This window comes from Erinaceus europaeus, chromosome 1 (assembly GCF_950295315.1).
Source record: "Erinaceus europaeus chromosome 1, mEriEur2.1, whole genome shotgun sequence".
NCBI lineage: Eukaryota > Metazoa > Chordata > Mammalia > Eulipotyphla > Erinaceidae > Erinaceus > Erinaceus europaeus.
In genome coordinates this window covers 157240752-157261869 of record NC_080162.1, presented here as the reverse complement: position 1 = coordinate 157261869, position 21118 = coordinate 157240752, and the positions used below count along the sequence as shown (strand labels likewise).

General features: G+C 42.2%; 1 protein-coding gene and 1 long non-coding RNA gene across 2 annotated transcripts in view; one reads left to right on the top strand and one right to left on the bottom strand.

The window, feature by feature from the left end:
• The window catches only part of LOC132540493 (uncharacterized), a 1042170-nt gene that overhangs the window by 65878 nt on the left and 955174 nt on the right, over window positions 1-21118 (top strand). The window lies entirely within an intron of this gene.
• Window positions 2407-21118, bottom strand: part of LOC132540487 (DNA-dependent protein kinase catalytic subunit-like) — a 79655-nt gene continuing 60943 nt past the window's right edge. The window contains exons 30-38 of the mRNA XM_060198564.1: window positions 18712-18845; window positions 17323-17577; window positions 16397-16620; window positions 13476-13684; window positions 12139-12271; window positions 10363-10521; window positions 9412-9615; window positions 3533-3718; window positions 2407-2634 (exon numbers count right to left, since the gene is read on the bottom strand). Of these exons, the coding sequence (XP_060054547.1) occupies window positions 2518-2634; window positions 3533-3718; window positions 9412-9615; window positions 10363-10521; window positions 12139-12271; window positions 13476-13684; window positions 16397-16620; window positions 17323-17577; window positions 18712-18845 (1621 nt within the window). The 3' untranslated portion in view covers window positions 2407-2517. The remainder of the gene's footprint in view (window positions 2635-3532; window positions 3719-9411; window positions 9616-10362; window positions 10522-12138; window positions 12272-13475; window positions 13685-16396; window positions 16621-17322; window positions 17578-18711; window positions 18846-21118) is intronic.

The following is a 21118-nucleotide window of genomic DNA, read 5'->3' as shown; positions in this document are numbered from 1 at the left end:
TTATTTTGTCTCCAGGGTTATGGCTGGGGCTCGGTGCCTGCACTACAAATCCACTACTCCTAGAGGCCATTTTTCCCATTTTGTTGCCCTTGCTGCAGTTGTTATTGTTGTTACTTCTGTTGTGGCTGTTGTTGGATAGGACAGACAGAAATAGAGAGAGGAGAGAAAGATACCTGCAGACCTGCTTCACCACTTGCGAAGCGACCACCCCTGCAGGTGAGGAGCTGGGGACTCGAATTGGGATACTTAACACTGGTCCTTGTGCTCTGCTCTATGTGTGCTTAACCTGCTGCATTACCACCCAGCCCCCAGCATGAGTTTTTATGCATAACCACTATGCTATCTTCCCTGCCCTGTGCTAGGTAAATTTTGTTGCTGAGGAGTTATTCTGATGCAGTCTCCGCCCCCAGGTTTTACTACGCCGCTCGAAATCCTAGCATTGCCCCCTTCAACCAATCCTGGCCCTACACGTCACCTCTGGTTGTCGCCCAATAAAAAGCCCCCTCAGCCCCCCCCCCCCTCTCTGGGCTCTCAGCTCTCCCTCTCTGAGGTCTCGCTCCCTGCTCTCCCCCCGTGGTCGGCCATTGCCGGCTGGCTCCACGTGGTCTGAACCAACCCCCCCCCCCATCCTATAATAAAGATTTGTGTACCCCTTTGCTCTGGACGTCGGCTCTCTTCTCCGCGGTGCAGCCCGACACCAGACCACCACCACAACAGAATTTAATATGTGATTTCATAAAATCTTCATCAAAAATCAACCTCAATACAACTCAGTGAGAAAGACAATTTATTGGCATATTGCACCAAAATAAAAGACTATGAGATTGGGGGGGGGTGTTCAGGTTTTGGAACATGATGACAGAGGACCTAATGGGGGTTGAATTGTTATGTGGGAAACTGACAAATGTCACACATGTACAAACTACTGTATATTACTGCTGACTGTAAACCATTAATCCCAATAACTTTTTTTTAAAAAAAGACAAATTATTAATGGCACATGCAATGCTAGAGACTGAACTTGGGATGTCATGCTTGCAAGGCAAACATGCTACCCACTGTGCCACCTCCTGGGCCACCTGAATGCAATTCTGTAGCCTGGCTTCTAGGATAGAGATCAGAAGATGATTCTGTATATATTATCTTACCTTTTTCTTTTTTTAATTTTATTTTTTTTACTTAATAGACACAAAGAAATCAAGAAGGAAGGGAGAGATATAGAGGGAGAAAGACAGACAGAGACACCTGAAGCTTTGTATGAAGCTGTCCCCCTATAAGTGGGGACCAGGGACTTGAACCTGGGTCCTTGTGCAATATATGCACTTAACCAAGTGAACCACCACCTGGCCCCTTGTATATATTATCTTTTTACAGTCACTAGCAGAAATATACTGGATAGACTTGGGTGGGAAGAACATCTTGAATAACACAATGGGGTAATTTACAAATATCCCTTACAGAACTACCTCAGATTTTAAGTTCCCAGATTCCCTCATACAGAGAAATAAGAAATTTACAACATCAAGCAGAAAACTCCAGAAAAAAACTCATTATCTAGTAAAATGCAAGATCCAACATCAAGGCCACATTTTACTAGAGTATAAAATCTAATTACTAAGGAACCTTAAAGGTATGGTATTAAGTTCTTAATCCTAGTAATTACCAATATTAAGTTCTTGAGGCATGATATTAAGTTCTTAATCCTACTAATTCCTGTGTGTCACCAGGAAAATGGTGCAGTAATAGTTTAAATACTGTCACCCACTGATACGGCAATTCTCAAAAGAATCAACTTAAATGCTATTCACATGGTCTGAAAGATAGTTCGCCTGCAAGGGAGCCGGCTCTGCCACACACGAGACCCAGGTTGGAGCCCACCCTCCACCGCACTAGAGGAAGCTTCAGTCCTCTCTGTCTGTCTCTTTCTTTCTGAACAAGTCTGTCAGGAGGAGCCAGGAAAAAGCACACACTATAGAGCACATGCTACCATGTGTGAAGACCTAGGTTCAAGGCCCCCAGTCTCCACCTTCAGGCGGCAGTTTCACAAGCTGTGGAGTAGTGCTACATGGTCTCTCCTTCTCAATATCTCTTTCATCCACTATCAAAAAGAAAGGAGAAAAAAATAGCTGCTAGGAACACTGGAGCTGTGCAGACACTAAGAGCCAGCAATAACCCTGGAGGCCAAAAATAAATAAGTAAGTAAATAAAAGTTGGACAGTAGCTGTGAACACTACACTTCCTAAGTGTGAGATTTCACTGTGGTTATACGTTTCTTTTGGAGAGACACACTACAGCATGTGCAGATCAGTTAACATGACACCGGGGGTTCCCATAAAGGTGAGAGATGAAACGAACGTACCCACAGACCGACAGTTGTTGACGGGTAGGTGCCGAGGGGGCTACTGCACTAGTCCTTCTGTTGTGGTTTATATTCAGAATTTCCACAGTGATAAAAAAAAGATAGCCCATATGCAAGTAAGAAAATGACAGAGAATGTAATTTGAAAAACAAAAGCTTTCAGTCACTTACCTTTAAATGCAAACCCAACTTGGGATCTCCAAGAAGACTAGTATATGTTGCAAAGACTTCAGGGAAGGCATTATGATTTCTGTTATAAGATACAGATGAATCAATCTAGGGAAGGAAAAATAAAAATGTGACACATTCCTGTGTTTTGCCATTAATTTCCTTTAACACATTTTCAAGTTTTAAATTTTCACACATAAACCATAAGTAACATTCTTGCGCTTCCACAATTCTTTTTTTATATTTATTTATTTATTCCCTTTTGTTACCCTTGTTGAGGTTATTATTGTTGTTATTGATGTTGTCGTTGTTGGATAGGACAGAGAGAATGGCGAGAGGATGGGAAGACAGAGAGGGGGAGAGAAAGACACCTGCAGACCTGCTTCACCGCCTGTGGGGAGGTGCAGGCGGGGAGCCAGGGGGCTCGAACCGGGATCCTTTGCGGGTCCTTGCGCTTAACCCGCTGCGCTACCACCTGACTCCCCACAATTCTTGTTTTAAGATACTTTAAAATTAGTCAGCAAGACTATGCATGGAAAAACATACTAAAAAATTGAAAAAAGTTAAGTGACAGTAGTACAGTGAAAGAAGTATTAAAGGTAAGTTAAGTGGTCATTACTCAGATGGCTTATTTCTCATCTATTGAGCATCTAAATAAACTGTCATCATATGTAAAGCTACAAGTTACAGAGTCCAAAACACCACTCGTTGAGGGCTTTTTTTTTTTCTTTTTGCCTCCAGGGTTATCACTGGGGCTTGTATCCTGCTCTCTGAATCCACTGCTTCTGGAGGCTATTTTTTTCCCCTTTGGTTGCCCTTGTTTATTGATGTTAGACTCCTGCAGACATGCTTCACCACTTGTGAAGTGAACCCCCTGCAGGTGGGGAGTCAGGGGCTCAAACCGGAATCCTTACACCGGTCCTTGTGCTTGGACCATGTGTGCTTAACCCGATGCACTACTGCCCAGCACCCCCATTGAGGGCATTTTTAAGATCACTCAAAATACCTGCAAAATTTTTGCCAGTAAGGTCAGTACTGCTGTTTTACTTTCAGAAGAAGAATCCTCGGTCCACCATGAATCACACCTCCTCCAATTGTGTAGAATTGTCGTCGTAAGTTTCAGTCCCTGGTGCTTCTGGATGGTGCGATCCCTGAAGCTCTGATCCAACAGGCCGTTCAAAACAGTGCTCACCTTCAACAAATGAGTGGTAAGTAAAGATCAATAACTGACATGAGATTGAAGACGTTATTAATTTACTTTATTTTTTTAAAGCTTTTTTTTGCTATCTTTATTTATTTTATTGGATAGAGAAAGCCAGAAATTGAGGGGGGGTGATAGAGAGAGACAGAGACACCTGTAGCCCTGCTTCACCACTTGTGAAGCTTCCTCCCTGCAGGTGGGGACTGGGGGCTCAAACCCGGGTCCTAGGGCACTGTAACATGTGCACTCAACCAGGTGCACCACCACCCGGCCCCCTAGTTTTTATTTTTAAAGATTTATTGTCAGTGACAGAGAGAATGAGTATCAGTTGGCACATGCTATACTGAGTTTCAAACTTTGAGCCTTATATTCTAAAGTCCAACACCCTAGCCACAGTGTCACAGCCTAGGCTACACAAAATTTACTTTTAATTCAAAACGACTCTTGTACTGTTATATGGAAAACTGAGAAATGTTATGCATGTACAAACTATTGAAATTACTATTGAATGTAAAACATTAATTCCCCAATAAAGAAATTAAAAAAAAACCTACTCCTTGCTCAACAATTTGTTTGGCTTCGTATGTTAACTTTCTTTTCAGCCACCAGGTTCCAGATGCCATCAGGATGCTGGCCAGGCTTCCCTGGATTGAAGACCCCACCAATGTGTCCTGGAGCTCAGCTTCCCCAGAGACACACCCTACTAGGGAAAGAGAGAGGCAGACTGGGAGTATGGACCGACCAGTCAACGCCCATGTTCAGTGGGTAAGCGGTTACAGAAGCCAGACCTTCTACCTTCTGCAACCCACAATGACCGTGGGTCCATGCTCCCAGAGGGATAGAGAATGGGAAAGCTATCAGGGGAGGGGGATGGGATATGGAGATTGGGTGGTGGGAATTGTGTGGAGTTGTACCCCTCCTACCCTATGGTTTTGTTAATTTATCCTTTCTTAAATAAAAAATAAATTAAAAAAAAAACTACTCTTGAAAAAAAAAATAATAGGAGTTCCTTTATTCCCCTTTATTTTTTCTGCCAGGGTTATTGCTGAGGTTCAGTGTCTGTGTAATTCTACCTTTCCTAGAGGATTTTTTTTTTTAAGTCGGAGGGCGAATATATACCTGAAAGCAGTAGTACACTAGAGTTTGCAGTGAGTACCCCCCAACACTTCATCTCCACTATTACAACCTTTGGGTCCATGATTCTTCAACAATTTGTTTGGCTTTGTATGTTAACTCTCTTTTCAGCCACCGGGTTCCAGATGCCAGCATGATGTCAACCAGACTTCTCTGGACTGACGACCCCACCAATGTGTCCTGGAGCTCTGCTTCCCCAGAGACCCACCCTACTAGGGAAAGAGAGAGGCAGGCTGGGAGTATGGATCAACCAGTCAACGCCCATGTTCAGCGGGGAAGCAATTACAGAAGCCAGACCTTCTACCTTCAGCAACCCACAATGACCCTGGGTCCATGCTCCCAGAGAGATAGAGAATGGGAGAGCTATCAGGGGAGGGGATGGGATATGGAGATTGGGTTGTGGGAATTGTGTGGAGTTTTGTTAATGTCTCCTACAGTTTTGTTAATGTCTCCTTTTTTAAATAAATTAAATAAATAAATAGAAAAAAAGGGAAACAAAAGGGAATAAATATTTTTTAAAAGTAAAAAACAAAATAAACCAATTGTAATCCCATGGAAACAGGGAGTCTAATAGATAAGGAATTTAAAATTATTGTCACGAATAAAAACCAATGAGATACATCAAATGCACAGGACAAAATATAATACAAGAAAGGAAATGCAGGAGTAGAGTATTCTCCACCTCTTTCAAAATGTAGTGGTTTTTGTTTGTTTTTTATCAGAGCACTGCTCAGCTCTGGCTTACAGTGATGTAGGGGACCAAACCTGGGACTTTGGAGCCTCAGGAATGAGTCTCTGCATAACCATTATGCTATCTACCTCTGCCCTCGTCATTTATTTAAAAACATACTCTTCACTTTTTTTTTTAAAGCACAACTGATTTTCATTTTATTTATCTACTCATTTTATATTTTATTTGCTTTTTTTAAAATGATAAAGATACAGAGAGAGAGAGAGAGAGAGAGAGAAAAGTCAGAGCAGTGGCTGGGTGGTGGCTCACCTGGTTGAGTGCACATGTTACAATGCACAAGGTTCAAGCTTCTCCCCCCATCCACCCCACACCCCACCATCCCTTCCTGCAGGGGGGAAGCTTCATGAGCAGTGGAGTAGGACTCAGGTGTCTCTCTCCCTCTCTTTCTTCCCCCTCCTCTGGCTATCTCTAACCAATAAATAAATAAAGATAATAAAAAAATTAAGTTGAGAAAAATTTTTTAAAAAAGGTCAGAGCACTGCTCAACTCTGGCTTATGATGGTGCTGGGAACTGAACCTGGGACTTCAGAGGCTCCTCATGTATGAAAGTCTTTTTGCACAGTTATGCTATCTCCTCTGCCCCACTCATCTTTTCTCCTTGTCCCATTAAGAGTAGGCTTTCAAACAAACAAAACACGTAACACTCATTTCTGGGGCTGGGGAGTTGGCTCCATGGTAAAAGCATATTTTGTGCACAGGAGGCCCCAGTTCAATCCTTCACACTGCATAAAGTGAGTATTGCTGTAGTGCCTAAGCAAACATTTTTAAAGTCAGAAAATGTTTGAAGTGGTGGGGTAGATAGCATAATTGTTATGTAAAGAGACTCTCATGCCAGAGGCTCCAAAGTTCCAGGTTAAATACCTCCCATAAGCTAGAACTGAGCAGTGAGTAAGTAACAGAAAATTAAAACAAACACTTTGTCTTTTTCTTTGGCAATCACCCGGGTATTCCAGCTCCCAGCTAACATTTTTCAGACAGGAAGAGAGAGAAAGAGGCAATAATACCATGTAACACTGAACCTTCCTTCACTGAACCAGGCTCAAATTCGGGTCATATGCAAGACAAAGCAGGCATATTATCCAGGTGAGCTTTCTTCAGGACCCAAACCCTCATTTCTTTCATCTTAGAGGGAATGGAGGTAGAATGGTGCAGAATTCTGAACAGCAGATTGTAAGGGCCGGGTGGTGGTGTACCGGGTTAAAGCACACCTAGTACAAAGCATAAGGATGTGCGCAAGGATCTTGGTTCAAGACCCCGCTTTCCACCTCACTTCACTTCACAAGTGGTGAAGCAGGTCTACAGGTGTCTGTCTTTCTCTCTATCTTCCACTCCCCTCTCAATGTCTCTCTGTCCTATCAAAAAAAAAAAAAAAAAAAAAAAAAAGGAAACACTCAGAATGTTACATCTCCTAACTATTGTGGATCCAATACTGTATTAATGTTTAAAAGGCACTGATTCTTAGGGCAAAAGTTCCCATAGAATAGATAACAACACTGCTTAGAATAAAAGTTCCTACTCATGACCACAGAATGTGAGCTCAGATCTACAGGGATGCAGAGGCCACATAGGCTCCTAAGCTGAATATGGGCCCAGATCAGATCAAATTGATGGGGTTTACAGTCAACAGTATTTGTACACCTTTCCCATATTTGGGAGCTACTCTCTTCTCTGATCCAGCTTTCTGGTCCTTTTTTGAACTATGACATCATCTCCCCAGACAATAAAACTTGGATCCACCTGCATATTGGATGTCAGGTTCATGAAAAAAAAAAATTAGTATTGTCAGGAGTCAGGTAGTGTAGCGGGTTAAGCGCACATAATGAAAAGCACAAGGACCAGCTTAAGGATCCCGATTCGGCTCCCCACCTGCAGGGTAGTCGCTTCACAGGCGGTGAAGCAGGTCTGAAGGTGTCTCTATCTTTCTTCCCCCCCCCCCCCCCGTCTTCCCCTCCCCTCTCCATTTCTCTTTGTCCTATCCAACAATGACATCATCATGAACAACAACAACAATAATAATTTAAAAAGGGCAACAACAGGGGAAATAAATATAAAAAAATTTTAAAAAGCTAGTAGTCATGGGCTCTTTGGAATATAACTAAAATAGAACTACTAACTATCTACAAAATAACCACCCCCACTCTTCATCTGAACTATTCCAGCCTTTAGGGTCATGATTAGTCAGCAATTTATTTGGCTCTATATGCTCCTTTTTTCAGCCAACAGGTTCCAGTTGCTAAGATGATGCCAACTGGACTTCCCTGGGCAGACGACCCCACCAATATGTCCTGGAGCTCCGCTTCCCCAGAACCCCACTCCACTAGGGAAAGAGAGAGACAGACTGGGAGTATGGATCGACCTGTCAATGCTCATGTTCAGCAATTACAGAAGCCAGACCTTCCACCTTGAGCAACCCATAATGTCCTTTGATCCATACTCCCAGAGGGATAAAGAACAGGAAGGCTGAAAAAATAGGAAGGCTATAAGGGGAGGGGAGAGGAGAGGAGGGAAAGGGAGGGGAGGGGATAGGATGGGATATGGAGTTCTGGTGATGGGAATTGTGTGGAGTTGTACCACTCTTACCCTATGGTTTTTGTCAGTGTTTCCTTTTTACAAATGAAAATTTAAAATTTTTTAAACAAGTTATCTCAAACAGACTAAATTTCAAAATTGCATAAGTTCAACAAGCTAAAGGCAACTTTACACTGAAGACTGACCTCCAAATGTTCAATGTGAGGGCTCAAAGTATAAGCAGGAATAGACAGCTCTCACAGTAAAGACCACGAAGGAACCTGAGTCCCTAAAGGATTAGGGGAAGGCACAGGACCAGTTCATAATGGGTTGAAAAGCAGGCAGTTTGGTTCTCAGCACATATTTCTAAGCTCCACTGCCAATTCCTGGCATATGCCATCCTACATGGCATGCCTTGTATTATTGACCTAGGGACTAGCAGCAGGGGGACTAAGGGATTAGAAAAAATAATCAAGGTTTCACTTGGTCTGGAGTTGGTATATTGCACCAAAGTAAGACTCTGGGTGTGTGGTCCGGGTGGTGGCACTGTGGCTAAGGCACTAGACTTTCAACCATGAGGTCCTGAGTTCAGTCCCCAGAAGCACATGTACCAGAGTGATGTATGGTTTTTTCTCTCCTCCTATCTTTCTCATTAATAAATAAAAATCTTAAAAAAAATAAATAAAGACTTTGGGGTTGGTGGGGCAGGGGGAAGAATTCAGGTCCTGGAACAGGATAGCAGAGGACCTACCTACTGTGGGTTGTATTGTTATGTATAAAACTGAGAAATGTTATGCATGTATAAACTGTTATATTTACTATCGACTGTAAAATATTAATCCCCCAATAAAGAAATGAAAAAAAAAAAATCAAGGTTTCAACACCCAAATGACATTCATTAACTAATTTGTATTTTGTTTTTAAATGCTGGCAAGAGCTTTAAACCTCCCAGGAGATTTTTCTTTTGTTTAATAACCTATTTTTAGAATACAGTAATCACTCTGTAATCATAATGTAAGGAAACATTAGAAGGATGAGTACTGGATGATCTCACTTAGGTGGGACTCAAGAAACAAAGAAAAAGGTGAAACTTCAATGACATTAAAGGGGAAAGGCAGGAGAAGACTGCAAGTGGAGTGGGGACCCAGAGCCCTATGGCAGAGAAAGATCAGATGGGGGAGAGTGTGGGAGATAAGAAACTGTACCCTTGTGACGACAACAGTATTATCCCCTTAAAAACATGATCTAAAGAGGAAAAAGGAAATGTTTACTTCAAGGAAAATTTTGTTACCATTTTAGGATTGTCCACCGACGATTTCATGAGTACCAGTAGAGCAAGATCTAGATTTTTGAACAATTCAGAGTTGATCGTTTCCGAGAACAGGCTATAAAAATAGGCTCCGTGGGCGAAGCTGACGATACTTCTCTGAGACCCTCCTGAAGAAGGCATGTACAGCACTGCCTTATCCAGCAGGAGCCCCATAAGATGTTCACACTGCAAAGAGAGAAACAACATGAGGGAAGGGGCACATTTTATGTATTATACAAAGACTCTTGGGCTGGGGTGAGAGTATAGTGATTATGCAAAAGATTCACATGCCTGAGGCTCTGAGGCCCAAGGTTTAATGTCCTTATACCACAGTAAGTCAGAGCTAAGCAGTGCTTTGGTTAAAAAAATGAAAAAGGAAGAAGAAGAAGAAGAAGAAGGAGAAGGAGGAGGAGGAGGAGGAGGAGAAGGAGGAGAAGGAGGAGGAGGAGGAGGAGAAGGAGAAGGAGAAGAAGAAGAAGGAGGAGGAGGAGGAGGAGGAGGAGGAAAGGAGGAACAGGAAGAAGAGAAAGATTGAGACAGGAAAAGAGGGGAGGGGAGGGGAGAGGAGGAAGACTCTTTGGGCAGGTTTTTAACTTTAAAATTGAAAAGCAACCAGTCAAATCTACAAAAAAAGAACCTGATACTTCGAACAGGTCTGGGTTCAAGTTTAAATTGTATACATTTCAATGGCTCTTCCTTTCTTGGTAAAAAGTCTCTTCCTGATTTATGTTTCTGCTTAGTTTTCTAAAAGTCTTATTGCTGCTTTGACGAAAGAGCTTGGAGGAAAAAAAAAAAAAGACACTCATATAGATCCATTGCAGTAGTTTAACAGCTAAGAACTTATCCAACTCAATTCCCATCTTCTGAAAACATTGAAAGCAAGCTATGCAGTTACATCATGAGAATAGATCAACAGGTAGCTCTTTTTCCTACCACTGTTCCAAAGGCAAAGGCCAATTCCAGAAGTCCACTGGCTAACCGCTTACAGCTGGGGTCGAGGGTAGGCAGTAATTGCCCTTCCTGTCCAGGTGCAATGCTTCTGTACACCAGGGAGAGGAGCTTCACACCAATTGAGCGGTGCTGATCTGCAGACTGAAGCAGAGTCAGCACTGAAACATCCAGCAGTAACACATTACATAGGAACATAAGTTTTATTTATTTATTTTTATTCTACTATTAATTTTCTTTACCTAGAACACTGCTCAGCTCTAGCTTGTGAGGATGGGGGTGGGGGAATGGTTTGAACATGGGACTTTAGAGCCTCAGGTATGAAAATCTTTTTGTATAACAATTATGCTATCTCCTCTACTCAGTTTTGAAAATTTTTTTAAAAAAGCACTCTAGCTAGCACCAACCATGGCCTGCCCAATTTTCAGAGAAACATTCACTCGTCTTTGCTTTCTATGCTGTATTTTTCATCCATGTTGTCTAGCTATAAAAGCAAGACAGCAGTTGGTACCTAAAGTGAGTCAGAAGGCTGACAAAAGTATTCAAAAACACCTTATTTTAACTTTGAATTTTTATTTAAACAAATCTACATACAAAGTAATACCTATATGCCCTGAGCAAGAATTTCTGTATTTTAATTCCCATTCTAGCATGCCCTCACATAAAGCGTGTGATAAACAATATAAGGTGATGACGAGGACTGTGAAAACAGCATAACGTCTATGCAAAAGACTCTTTTTAAAAAATATTTATTATTATTTATTCCCTTTTATTGCCCTTGCTGTTTTATTGTTGTAGTCATCATTGATGTCGTCGTTGGATAGGACAGAGAGAAATAGAGAAAGGAGGGGAAGACAGAAAGGGGGAGAAAAAGACAGACACCTGCAGACCTGCATCACCGCTTGTGAAGCGACTCCCCTGCAGGTGGCAAGCTGGGGGCTTGAACCGGGATCCTTACACCTGTCCTTGTGCTTTGTGCCACCTGTACTTAACCCGCTGCACTACAGCCTGACTCCTGCAAAAGACTCTTATGCCTGAGTCTCTGAGGTCCCAGCTTCAATTTCCAGTATCACCATAAGCCAGAGCTGAGCTTTCTGTATCTCTCTCATTATACTAAATAAAAATAAATTAAATGGGAGTCGGCATAAGGATCTTGGTTCAAACCCTTGACACCTACAGGGAAGTTGCTTCACAAGTGGTGAAGCAGGTCTGCAGGTGAATATCTTTCTCTCCCCCTCTGTCTTCCCCTTCTCTCTCCATCTCTCTGTCCTATCCAACAACGACGACATCAGTAACAACAACAATTAAACAAGGGCAACAAAAACAGAAAAAATAAATATTAAAATAAATTAATTAATTTTGAAAATAAAAAAAATTAATTAATTAATTAAATATCCATAAAGGTCTTTGGTCCATACTCCCACAGGGATAAAGAATAGAGAACCTTCTAATAGAGGAGATAGGATACAGAACTCTGGCAGTAGGAATTGTAAGGAATTGTACCACTGTTATCTCACAATCTTGTCGAAGAGACTGTCATGCCTGAGGCTCCAAAATCCCAGGTTCAATTCCCCACACTACCATAAGCCAAAGCTTAGCAGTGCTCTGGTAAAAAAGCTAAAAAAAAAAGCTCCATAAATAATAAAATAAAATCACTAATAAAATAAGAGACCTGTAAAATTAATTAATAATAAATGATAAAATAATTTTCAAAAAGAAATGACTAATAAGCACAGTATAGTAAAGCAAAACTGTCGTTACCTGAGCTGGCAAGATGACGTGCAGAAACCCAGCCCTATGAAGCTGTTTACCAGCTGAGATGATGGAAGCCAACTTGGCCCGGCCCTCCTGCATGTCAGGGCCATACAGGTCCACAGCACAGAGCTCCTCGATGCTGGTCACGTGAGACACACAAAGGAGGCCAGGTAAGTGCCATCTCATTAAGCCATGAGGAAACCATGAACAAATGCGCACTCCATATAAATTTATTCACCTGGCATTAATGGCTGGACCCTGGGAAGTCAACACAGCCCACCAGCAAACAAGGAAACCTCAGGGAACACACCCAGCCTCAGAAATCTGCATGTGGCAGAAGCCATACATCTGCTAAGCAGGTGTCTTTATTTTTTTTAATTTTTTTTTATTAGAGGAGAGGCAGACAGTGGAAGACAGACAGACAGACACCACAGCATGAAGCTTCTCTCAGTGCAGTGGGGGCCGGGCTCAAACTGGCAAAGCAGCACAATATCCAAGCGAGCTATTCTTCCAGTCCTAAACAGGTGCTGCTGCTGCTTTTTTTTTTTTTTAAATAGGACAGATAGAAATTGAGGGAAGAAAGATACCTGCAGATCTGCTTCATCACTCATGAAGCATCCTCCAGGGCTTGAATCTGGGTCCTCACACATGTTAATGTGTGCACTTAACCTAAGGTACCACCATTTGGCTCTAAATGCATGCCTGCCTGCCTGCCTGCCTGCCTTCCTTTTTATCTTTAAATATGTCTTTTTTTTTTTTTCCTCCAGGGTTATTGCTGGGGCTCAGTGCCTGCATTATGAATCCACTGCTCCTGGAGGCCATTTTTTTCCTATTTTGTTGCCTTGTTGTTGTCATTTTTGTTATTGTTGCCACTGATGTTGTTGTTAGATAGGATAGAGAGATCAAAAAGGGAGGGGAGACAGGGGGAGAGAAAGATAGACACCTGTAGACCTGCTTCACTGCTTATGAAGTGAACCCCCTGCAGGCGAGGGGCTGGGGGCTCGAACCAGGATCCTTGTGCAAGGGTTTCACGCCGTATGCACTTAACCCGCTGCACTACCAAATGGACCCCCCAAATATGTCTTTTTAAATACTAAATAGACAGAGAAATCAAGACGGGGGGGGGGGGAGAGATAGGGAGACACACATCTGTAACACTGCTTCACTGCTTATGAAGCTTCCCCCATGCAGGTTGGGACCAGGGGCTTGAACACAGTCCTTGTGCATTTTAACATACTCTATGGGCCTCCTCCCCAAATATACTCCTTTGGGGCTGCAGAGTTAAGTATGCTGAGACCCGCATTCTACCCAATGGCAACTCCAAGCCAGACCTGAGAGCCCACCTCTGTGCTGTGATTTGTGCCTTGAGGTGTAGCTCCAGGAACTCTCTGTGTGGAGACTTCTTCAGGGCTCTCATCAGGTTGACACAAACTGTGGGAAGACGATCCATCACCAGGATGTCACCAATATTGAAACCCACGCTCAGGGGCTTGCACACAGTTTTTACCAGGAGTGTCATGAGGTGTGTATTAATTAAGTCCTTCTCCAGTAGCTGTAGAAGAGGAGTTAGGCAAGAGAAATTACTTAGTCAGCATTTAGGTTTTCCCTAGCTTGTAATAATGTACATGAACCTGGGGACATGTGCCAGCTTGGAGTTGGACAGCAAGTTTTTTTTTTTGTATTTTTATTTATTTATTTATTCCCTTTTGTTGCCCTTGTTGTTTTACTGTCATCGCTACTGGATAGGACAAAGAGAAATGGAGAGAGGAGGGGAAGACAGAGAGGGGGAGAGAAAGACAGACACCTGCAGATCTGCTTCACCACCTGTGAATCGACTCCCCTGCAGGTGGGGAGCCGGGTGCTCAAACCGGGATCCTTACACTGGTCCCTGCACTTTGAGCTACCTGCACTTAACCCGCTGAACTACCTTGGGACCCTGACTCTATGGACAGCAAGTATTTTTAGATTTTGAGGGTCAAACAATCTTCTGCTTACAGTGAACCACCACCACAGTGTGACTGTAGCCCACCCAACACACGAATAAAGGTGCTAGGGGATGTTTCAGTAAGTCCTTCTTAAAGACTAGAGAGCAGGAGGTTGGGCAATGGTGCACCTGGAAGAGAGCACATGCTACCATGTACAGGGATCCAGGTTTCAACCCCCAGTACCCACCTGCGGGGGGTGGGTGGGGCTTTATAAGCAATAGAGCAGTGCTGCCATTCTCATTCATTCCCTCCCTTGCTCCCTCCCTCTCTCTCCTATTTCTCTGTCTTTATCTAGAAAGAAAGAAAAAAGAGAGGAAGAAAGAAAGACAGAAAGACAGGAAGAAAGAAAGAGAAAAGGGAAATGAAAGGGAAAAGGCCACCAGGAATGATAGAATCATTATACATGGAAAGCCAATGATTATCCTAGTGGCAAAAATACAGACAAACAGGAGGGCCCTGATCAGACTGTTGGCCTCTAAACTAGACAGAGCTGAAGACCTTGGTGCTTTGTTTCTATTAACTGGATAGAGTGACAAGAGTTGGTTTCACTAAGAAACATTTGTTAATGCATGCTTCTTAAGGCAGATGTCTGATCATAGTATAGAAAAAAAATACCCAGTAAAGATTTAGGGGGCCCAGAAGGTGGTATAGTGGATAAAACGTTGAACTCTCCAACATGAAGTTCTGAATTCAAGCCCCAGTCTTATGTATTCCACAGTGATGATCTGGTTCTCTCCCTTTCATTAACGATGAATTTCTTAAATTTAGAAACTTGATTTTAATAAATTTATTTTTGTGAGGAAATACTGTTTTTATAATATTGTCCTTGTCACAGGGTACAATTTCACACACAGTCAAAATATGTGTCACCACACTTCATCCACCATTTAAATGTCATCTTTCTCTATAAGACCCTGGGCCGCTTACCCCCATTTTAATCTAGCCTACCTCTCTCCCTTTAGCATCCTGAGAGCTGCTGAAACTGACATGGGGGTTATTAATGTCTTATCCTTGTTTGATTACATAAATCCTACCTATGAGTGAGATCATCCCGTATCTGTCTTTCTCTCTCTGACTTATTTCACTTAGTATGATCTTCCCAGTTGGAACTTCATTTTACATTTTTTTTTTCACATTGTGAAGACCTGCATGATGCTTTATTACTTTCTTTTTTAAAAAAAAAACTTTTAAAAATATTTATTTATTTTCCCTTTTGTTGCCCTTGCTTTTTTATTGTTGTAGTTATTATTATTGTTGTTATTGATATCGTTGTTGTTAGGACAGAGAGAAATGGAGAGAGGAGGGGAAGACAGAGAGGAGGAGAGAGAGAGAGAGAGAGACACCTGTAGACCTGCAGGTAGGGAGCCGGGGGCTCGAACCGGGACCCTTACGCCGCCAGTCCTTGCGCTTCGTGCCACATGCGCTTAACCAGCTGCGCTACCACCCAACTCCCGCTTTATTACTTTCAAGTCTATATAACTCTCAAAGCAGTGGGAAGTTCTAAGAAAGTTAAAGTGACTTTTTAAAGATTTATTAAGAGAGAGGACTTCCAAAGGTGTGGCCATGGAGTTAATGGCTGCCTCACATCATTCCACTGATCAACTAGAAAAAGCAACAAGGGGCTGGATGGTGGCACACCTGGTTTGAATGCATGTGTTACAACGCGCAAGGAACTGGGTTTGAACCCCCAGCCCCCACCTATGGGGGGAAAGCTTTACGAGTTGTGAAACAGTGTTGCAGGTGTCTCTCCGTCTCTTTCTGTCACCCCCTACCTCTTGATTTCTGGATGTCTCTATCAAATAAATAAATATAATTTAAAAATTTAAAAAAGAAAAAGCAACAACAACAAAATAATCACCTGAAAACTCAAAAAAATACAGTTGGGATTTCTTAATTCTTAACTCACTAAGCCACATGTGAATGCAGATTGTGGTCAGTGGATGGAAAAGGGGTAAGGAAGAAATTTTCAGGACTTAAAATTACTTACTGACAGCTGGCGCCATTTTGGGAGTTACGTGGAAGAGCACGTCACTTGCTGGTGGCAGAAAAATGGGTCTGGGTGCTTAATCTATGAACTCAGGGGCAAGGAATTAACGTGAGAGACACAACCTGAGCATCACTATGACACATGCAATGCCAGGACTGAACTTGGGAACCTTAGGCTCGAGTCATTGCACCAGCTCTTGGGACACTCAACGTCATTTTTCCTGGGTCCTGCATACTTATTTCTCTGTACCTAGTACTGACCCTGAGTTAACAGAGCAGCAGAAGCAACTTACCTTCCAGATGTCAGGGGAAGTGCTGAGCAGGGTTGTGGCAAATTCCATTATCCGGACCACAACTGTGCACTTACTGTAATTATATTTTTCTTCTTCTTGTGGGCTAACTTTAATTCCTGTTGCTCCAGTGCCAAAGCACTTCTCTGCTGCAGTAATATCATGCATGGAAATGTTCTCTAAAAAGAAAGCTACTGCTTCCCAAAGAGAAGAATGTGCTTTAATACCTTAAAAAAAAAGCATAATAAAATATGAGCATATGTGTTCTTCTAACTCCACTAAGCTGTATGTTAAAGTGGTTTTCTTACTGGACCAGAAGGTGGCTCAGTGGTTAAAACTTGGACTCTGAAGCAGGAAGTCTCAAGTGTGACTCATGGCACTGACTGTACCAGAGTTCTTCTCTCCATCCCACCTTTCTCGTAAATAACCATTTCAAAAAATTACTTCTTTAAGTCAAAATTTCAAATATTTCCCATATAAAATTTCAAAAAAAGCTGAATAAAATAACAGCTTCCCACCCTCAGGAGGGAAGCTTCATAAATGGTGAAATAATCCTTGAAATGTCTCTCTTCCCCCCCTCCCTATCTATTCCCCCAACTCAATTTCTCTCTGTCATATTAAAAACAAAGGAAGAAATAAAGAAAGGCCACCAGGAGTAGTGGAGTCATATTACAGGCACTGAAACACAGTAAAAACCCTGGTAGCAGAAAATTAATTAAAACAAAGGGTCAAAAAGTGTCTGCCCAGCATGGTGAATAGTATAGGAGGGAAGGCCTAGAAGAGCCCAAGTGGCAAAGTATCCCTCTTTCTCCAGGGTGACTCAGGCAGAAATGGACAAAAGTACCTTACAGTGGAAGCTAGTTCTGTTTTAACTGGCTCTGAGGTGACCGAGGTTTCAGTCTTATGGCATGTGGGGCAGCTTTGCTTACCCAGCATCTCTGGTGCTCCCAGGGTCCTCTCCTTGAGGAAGGTGTTGTAACACTCCAGTGCTGCCAACAGCATGTCCAGCCACTGCAAGGTGGCCCGCAGGCTAAAGGGTCCTGTCAGGTGGCAGAGAGTGGGTTGCGCCAGGATGCCTGAAGGCCGGTCATGGCCTCCTCCTCCCCCTTCAAATGTGTTTATGAGAAAAGAGGCTTCTTCTTTCTGGAGAGTGTCTTTCAGCCAAGAAGAAGGGGATTTGTTGCCTAAAAAAAGATCAAAACACACATTAGTTCCCTAGAATTCCAATTTATTTAATCACCATGCTTAACTTAAAAAAAAAGCGGGGAGTCGGGCTGTAGCGCAGCGGGTTAAGCGCAGGTGGCGCAAAGCACAAGGACCAGCATAAGGATCCCGGTTCGAACCCTGCTCCCCACCTGCAGGGGAGTCGCTTCACAGGCGGTGAAGCAGGTCTGCAGGTGTCTATCTTTCTCTCCTCCTCTCTGTCTTCCCCTCCTGTCTCCATTTCTCTCTGTCCTATCCAACAACAACAACAATAAAACAACAAGGGCAACAAAAGGGAATAAATAAATAAAAAATAAATATTTTTTTAAAAAAAGCATCTCTCAATAATATACAACGAATAATAATAGCCTTAAATGTCTGGTATGTTTAAAAAAAAAAAAAAAAGCTTGATGTGTTAAAAAATACAGCCAGACCAAGCAAGACTAACAGTATTGCATATTTCAAATAGGGCTTTCAATATGCCTAACATATGGGGGGCCGGGTGGTGGTGTACCCAGTTAAGTGCACATAGTACTACGCTCAAGGACCTGGGTTTGAGCCTCTGCTCGCCAATTACAGCAGGACACTTCATAAGCATTGAAGCAGGTCTGTAGGTGTCTATCTTTTTCTCTCCCTCTCCTCTCAATTTCTCTCTGTCCTATTGAATAAAAGGAAAACATGACCTCCGGGAGCAGTGGATGTGTAGTGCCAGCACCACGCCCTAGCAATAACCCTGGAGACAAAAATTAAAATAAAATAATAAAACTACTAGAGCAGTGAAATCTCACAATGTTTTTTTCTTTTTAACTATGGCACTTATAACCTGATTCACTTCAATCACTCACAAGAAGATACTTGCACCCAAAACCATTCTATTCGGTTTCTTTAATATTGTAAGAATGACTGGCACCACTTGAATAGTTATATATTCTATGTCCTTATATATATTCTATGTTCTCAGGACAGTCTTCCTAAAACATTATCACTTGCTAAATTGTTATATTCAATTAAATAATGGAAGAGCCACATTTTAAATCAGTATTAGCTTTAGGCTTAGGGTCAGGGTCAAAGAAAAATAAAACCCCATCATTTATAGGAACAAAAGATCACCATACCTGGCAACAAGGGAACAAATTTATAAAAGAGTTCTATGGACTTGTGCCGAAACTCTGTCTGAGGTCTCCCACAATGTGTTAAAAGCCACTGCACCAGATTCAACAAACACAGCGGTTCGCCAGGTGGAAAGCCTCTGCATAGAGATAACATACTATGAATTAACACATATCTCAACATGTACTTAGCTCAACCCAAAGTCTTGAAATCACAAACTAAATGTTTCCATTCTGATACAAGAATAAGCATCATTAAAAAAGCATTTAATGTGGTTCAGGAGGTAGCACAGTGGATAAAGCATCGGACTCTCAAGCTGCCGGGGACTGAACTCAGTCCCCGGCAGCACATGTGCCAGAGTGATGTCTGGTTCTTTCTCTCTCTTCTCCTATCTTTCTCATGAATAAGTAAATAAAATCTTTTTTTAAAAAAAGGCATTTAATGCACGAGTTGCATGCACTTAGGAAACAGGAATGATGACGACACCTTCAAGAAGAATACTACATAATGGGAACAATTATATATGTAAATGTAGGTAAATCTATTTTATGGTATCATGTGCATCAATCTACCCACTGTATTCAGAATTACTTCATTCTCATTCCTCTGACTGCCAGGGTCCAGCCTCGGCAGGTTACTGAGGTCCCTGAAGGATACGGAGCGTTGGCGCGAATGCGGTAAGAGACACATCTGCAAGTTCAAGTGCAGGAGAGAGGCATCTCTGCTTTCTCTTTGCAGAACTTTATTTTTTATGTTTTTTACCTAGATACAACATGTGTCAAAGAAAATGTATGAGCTCATTATCTAACCGCACCTGGTAAAGTCTATTCTCAGTATTTCTCAGCTCCCTCAACTGCATCCTGTACTGTCCCTGTGTTGAACTTCCTAAATGTTCTTTGCTTAAGCTTGATTTATATTATGATCAACTTCTTTAACTGAGTTTTATCAGAATCTTAACAAAAGTCCTACTATTTTATTATGTTCCTATAAAGCATCTATTGTTTCTAAAAGGTCAGTTTTCACGAAGAAATTTATTTTGTCTATAGCATCTTTAATAATTTACCTGCTTCTATAATCTGTCTTCAGGTCCTGTCTCAGTTTATATGCTTTCCCACCATTTCTCACAGCCTAATCTTTTCTAGTAATTATTTTGCCTTCCAATAGCTTGTCTTTGTTTCTTGGTTAACACACATTCAGGAGGGGGCAGGACCTTGCTAGTCTCTCCATAAATGGTAACTTATTAACCTCAACCCACTTGCCCTTAATGTTAACCACATGACCACAGTATTCATCATAGATGCCTGTAAATGGAAGGGGGGGGGCTTGTCAGGTGGGGACAGTTGGTAAGGGCCCTTATATTTTGGGGGAAGCCACAGACCTATTCTATAAGCCACCCAAGGTGGCTCTTGTGTGGAGTCAGCACTCTCTGTATTTTCCCCTGACCTTTTCTGCCCAGGGTGTAGTACCAGGGTGACAACGGGGGCAAGCAATTCTTTCACAGTCAGCTTAACTGATAATTGGCCAACCATTATGTTTTGGACCTCTTTAGACTGGAGGTCTTTAAGGGTCCGGTTTTATGCTAAACAGCATTCCCCTTTGGAACTTTCTTTTTCCTCAGGTGTCATTTGGAAATAACCAATAAATCCTATAAAAGAGTCATAATACCCAATACTAACAATATGAGTAATGGAACAAAAAGGCGGAGTGATTTCGGTTCAGTCCAGGGCCTCTCGCCTTGTGGAGGCTCCCACCATGCTCGGACCTTGTCAGATAGCTGGTGTGACATCGGCTTCGCCATATGATAAATACATAAAAGTCAGTTCATAATAACAACAACAAAAATTAAATAAATTAAAATAACGGCATTTAATTTGGGCAGGGGAGATAACATAATAGTTATGGAAAGACTTTCGTGTCTGAGGCTCCAAAGTCCCAGGTTCAATCCCCTGCATTCTCAGTCAGAGCTGAGCAGTGCTCTTGTAAGAAAGAAAAAGAGGAAAGAAGGAAGGAAGAAAGGAAGGAAAGAAGGGAGGGAGGGAGGAAGGAACGAAGGGAGGAAGGAAGGGAGGGAGGGAGGGAAGGAGGAGGGAGGAAATGAAGTAAAAAAGAAAGGCAGGCAAAGAAAGAAGGCAAGCATGTATGCATGTACAAACACATACACAATTCATGTGTATTCCTAGCTCTCCTCACTGAAACGATTTAATTTTTTCTAACATTTTATTTATTTAGTATTTTATTCAGTATTAGAAATTGAGAGGGGAGAGGAAGATACAGAGGGAGAGACAGAAAGACACCTGTAGCACTGCTTCAAACTAGTAAAGCTTCCCCTCTGCAGGAGGTAATGGGGGGGACCTGAACCCAGGTCCTTGCATAGGTAATGTGTGTACCTGACCAGGTGAGTCACTGTTAAGA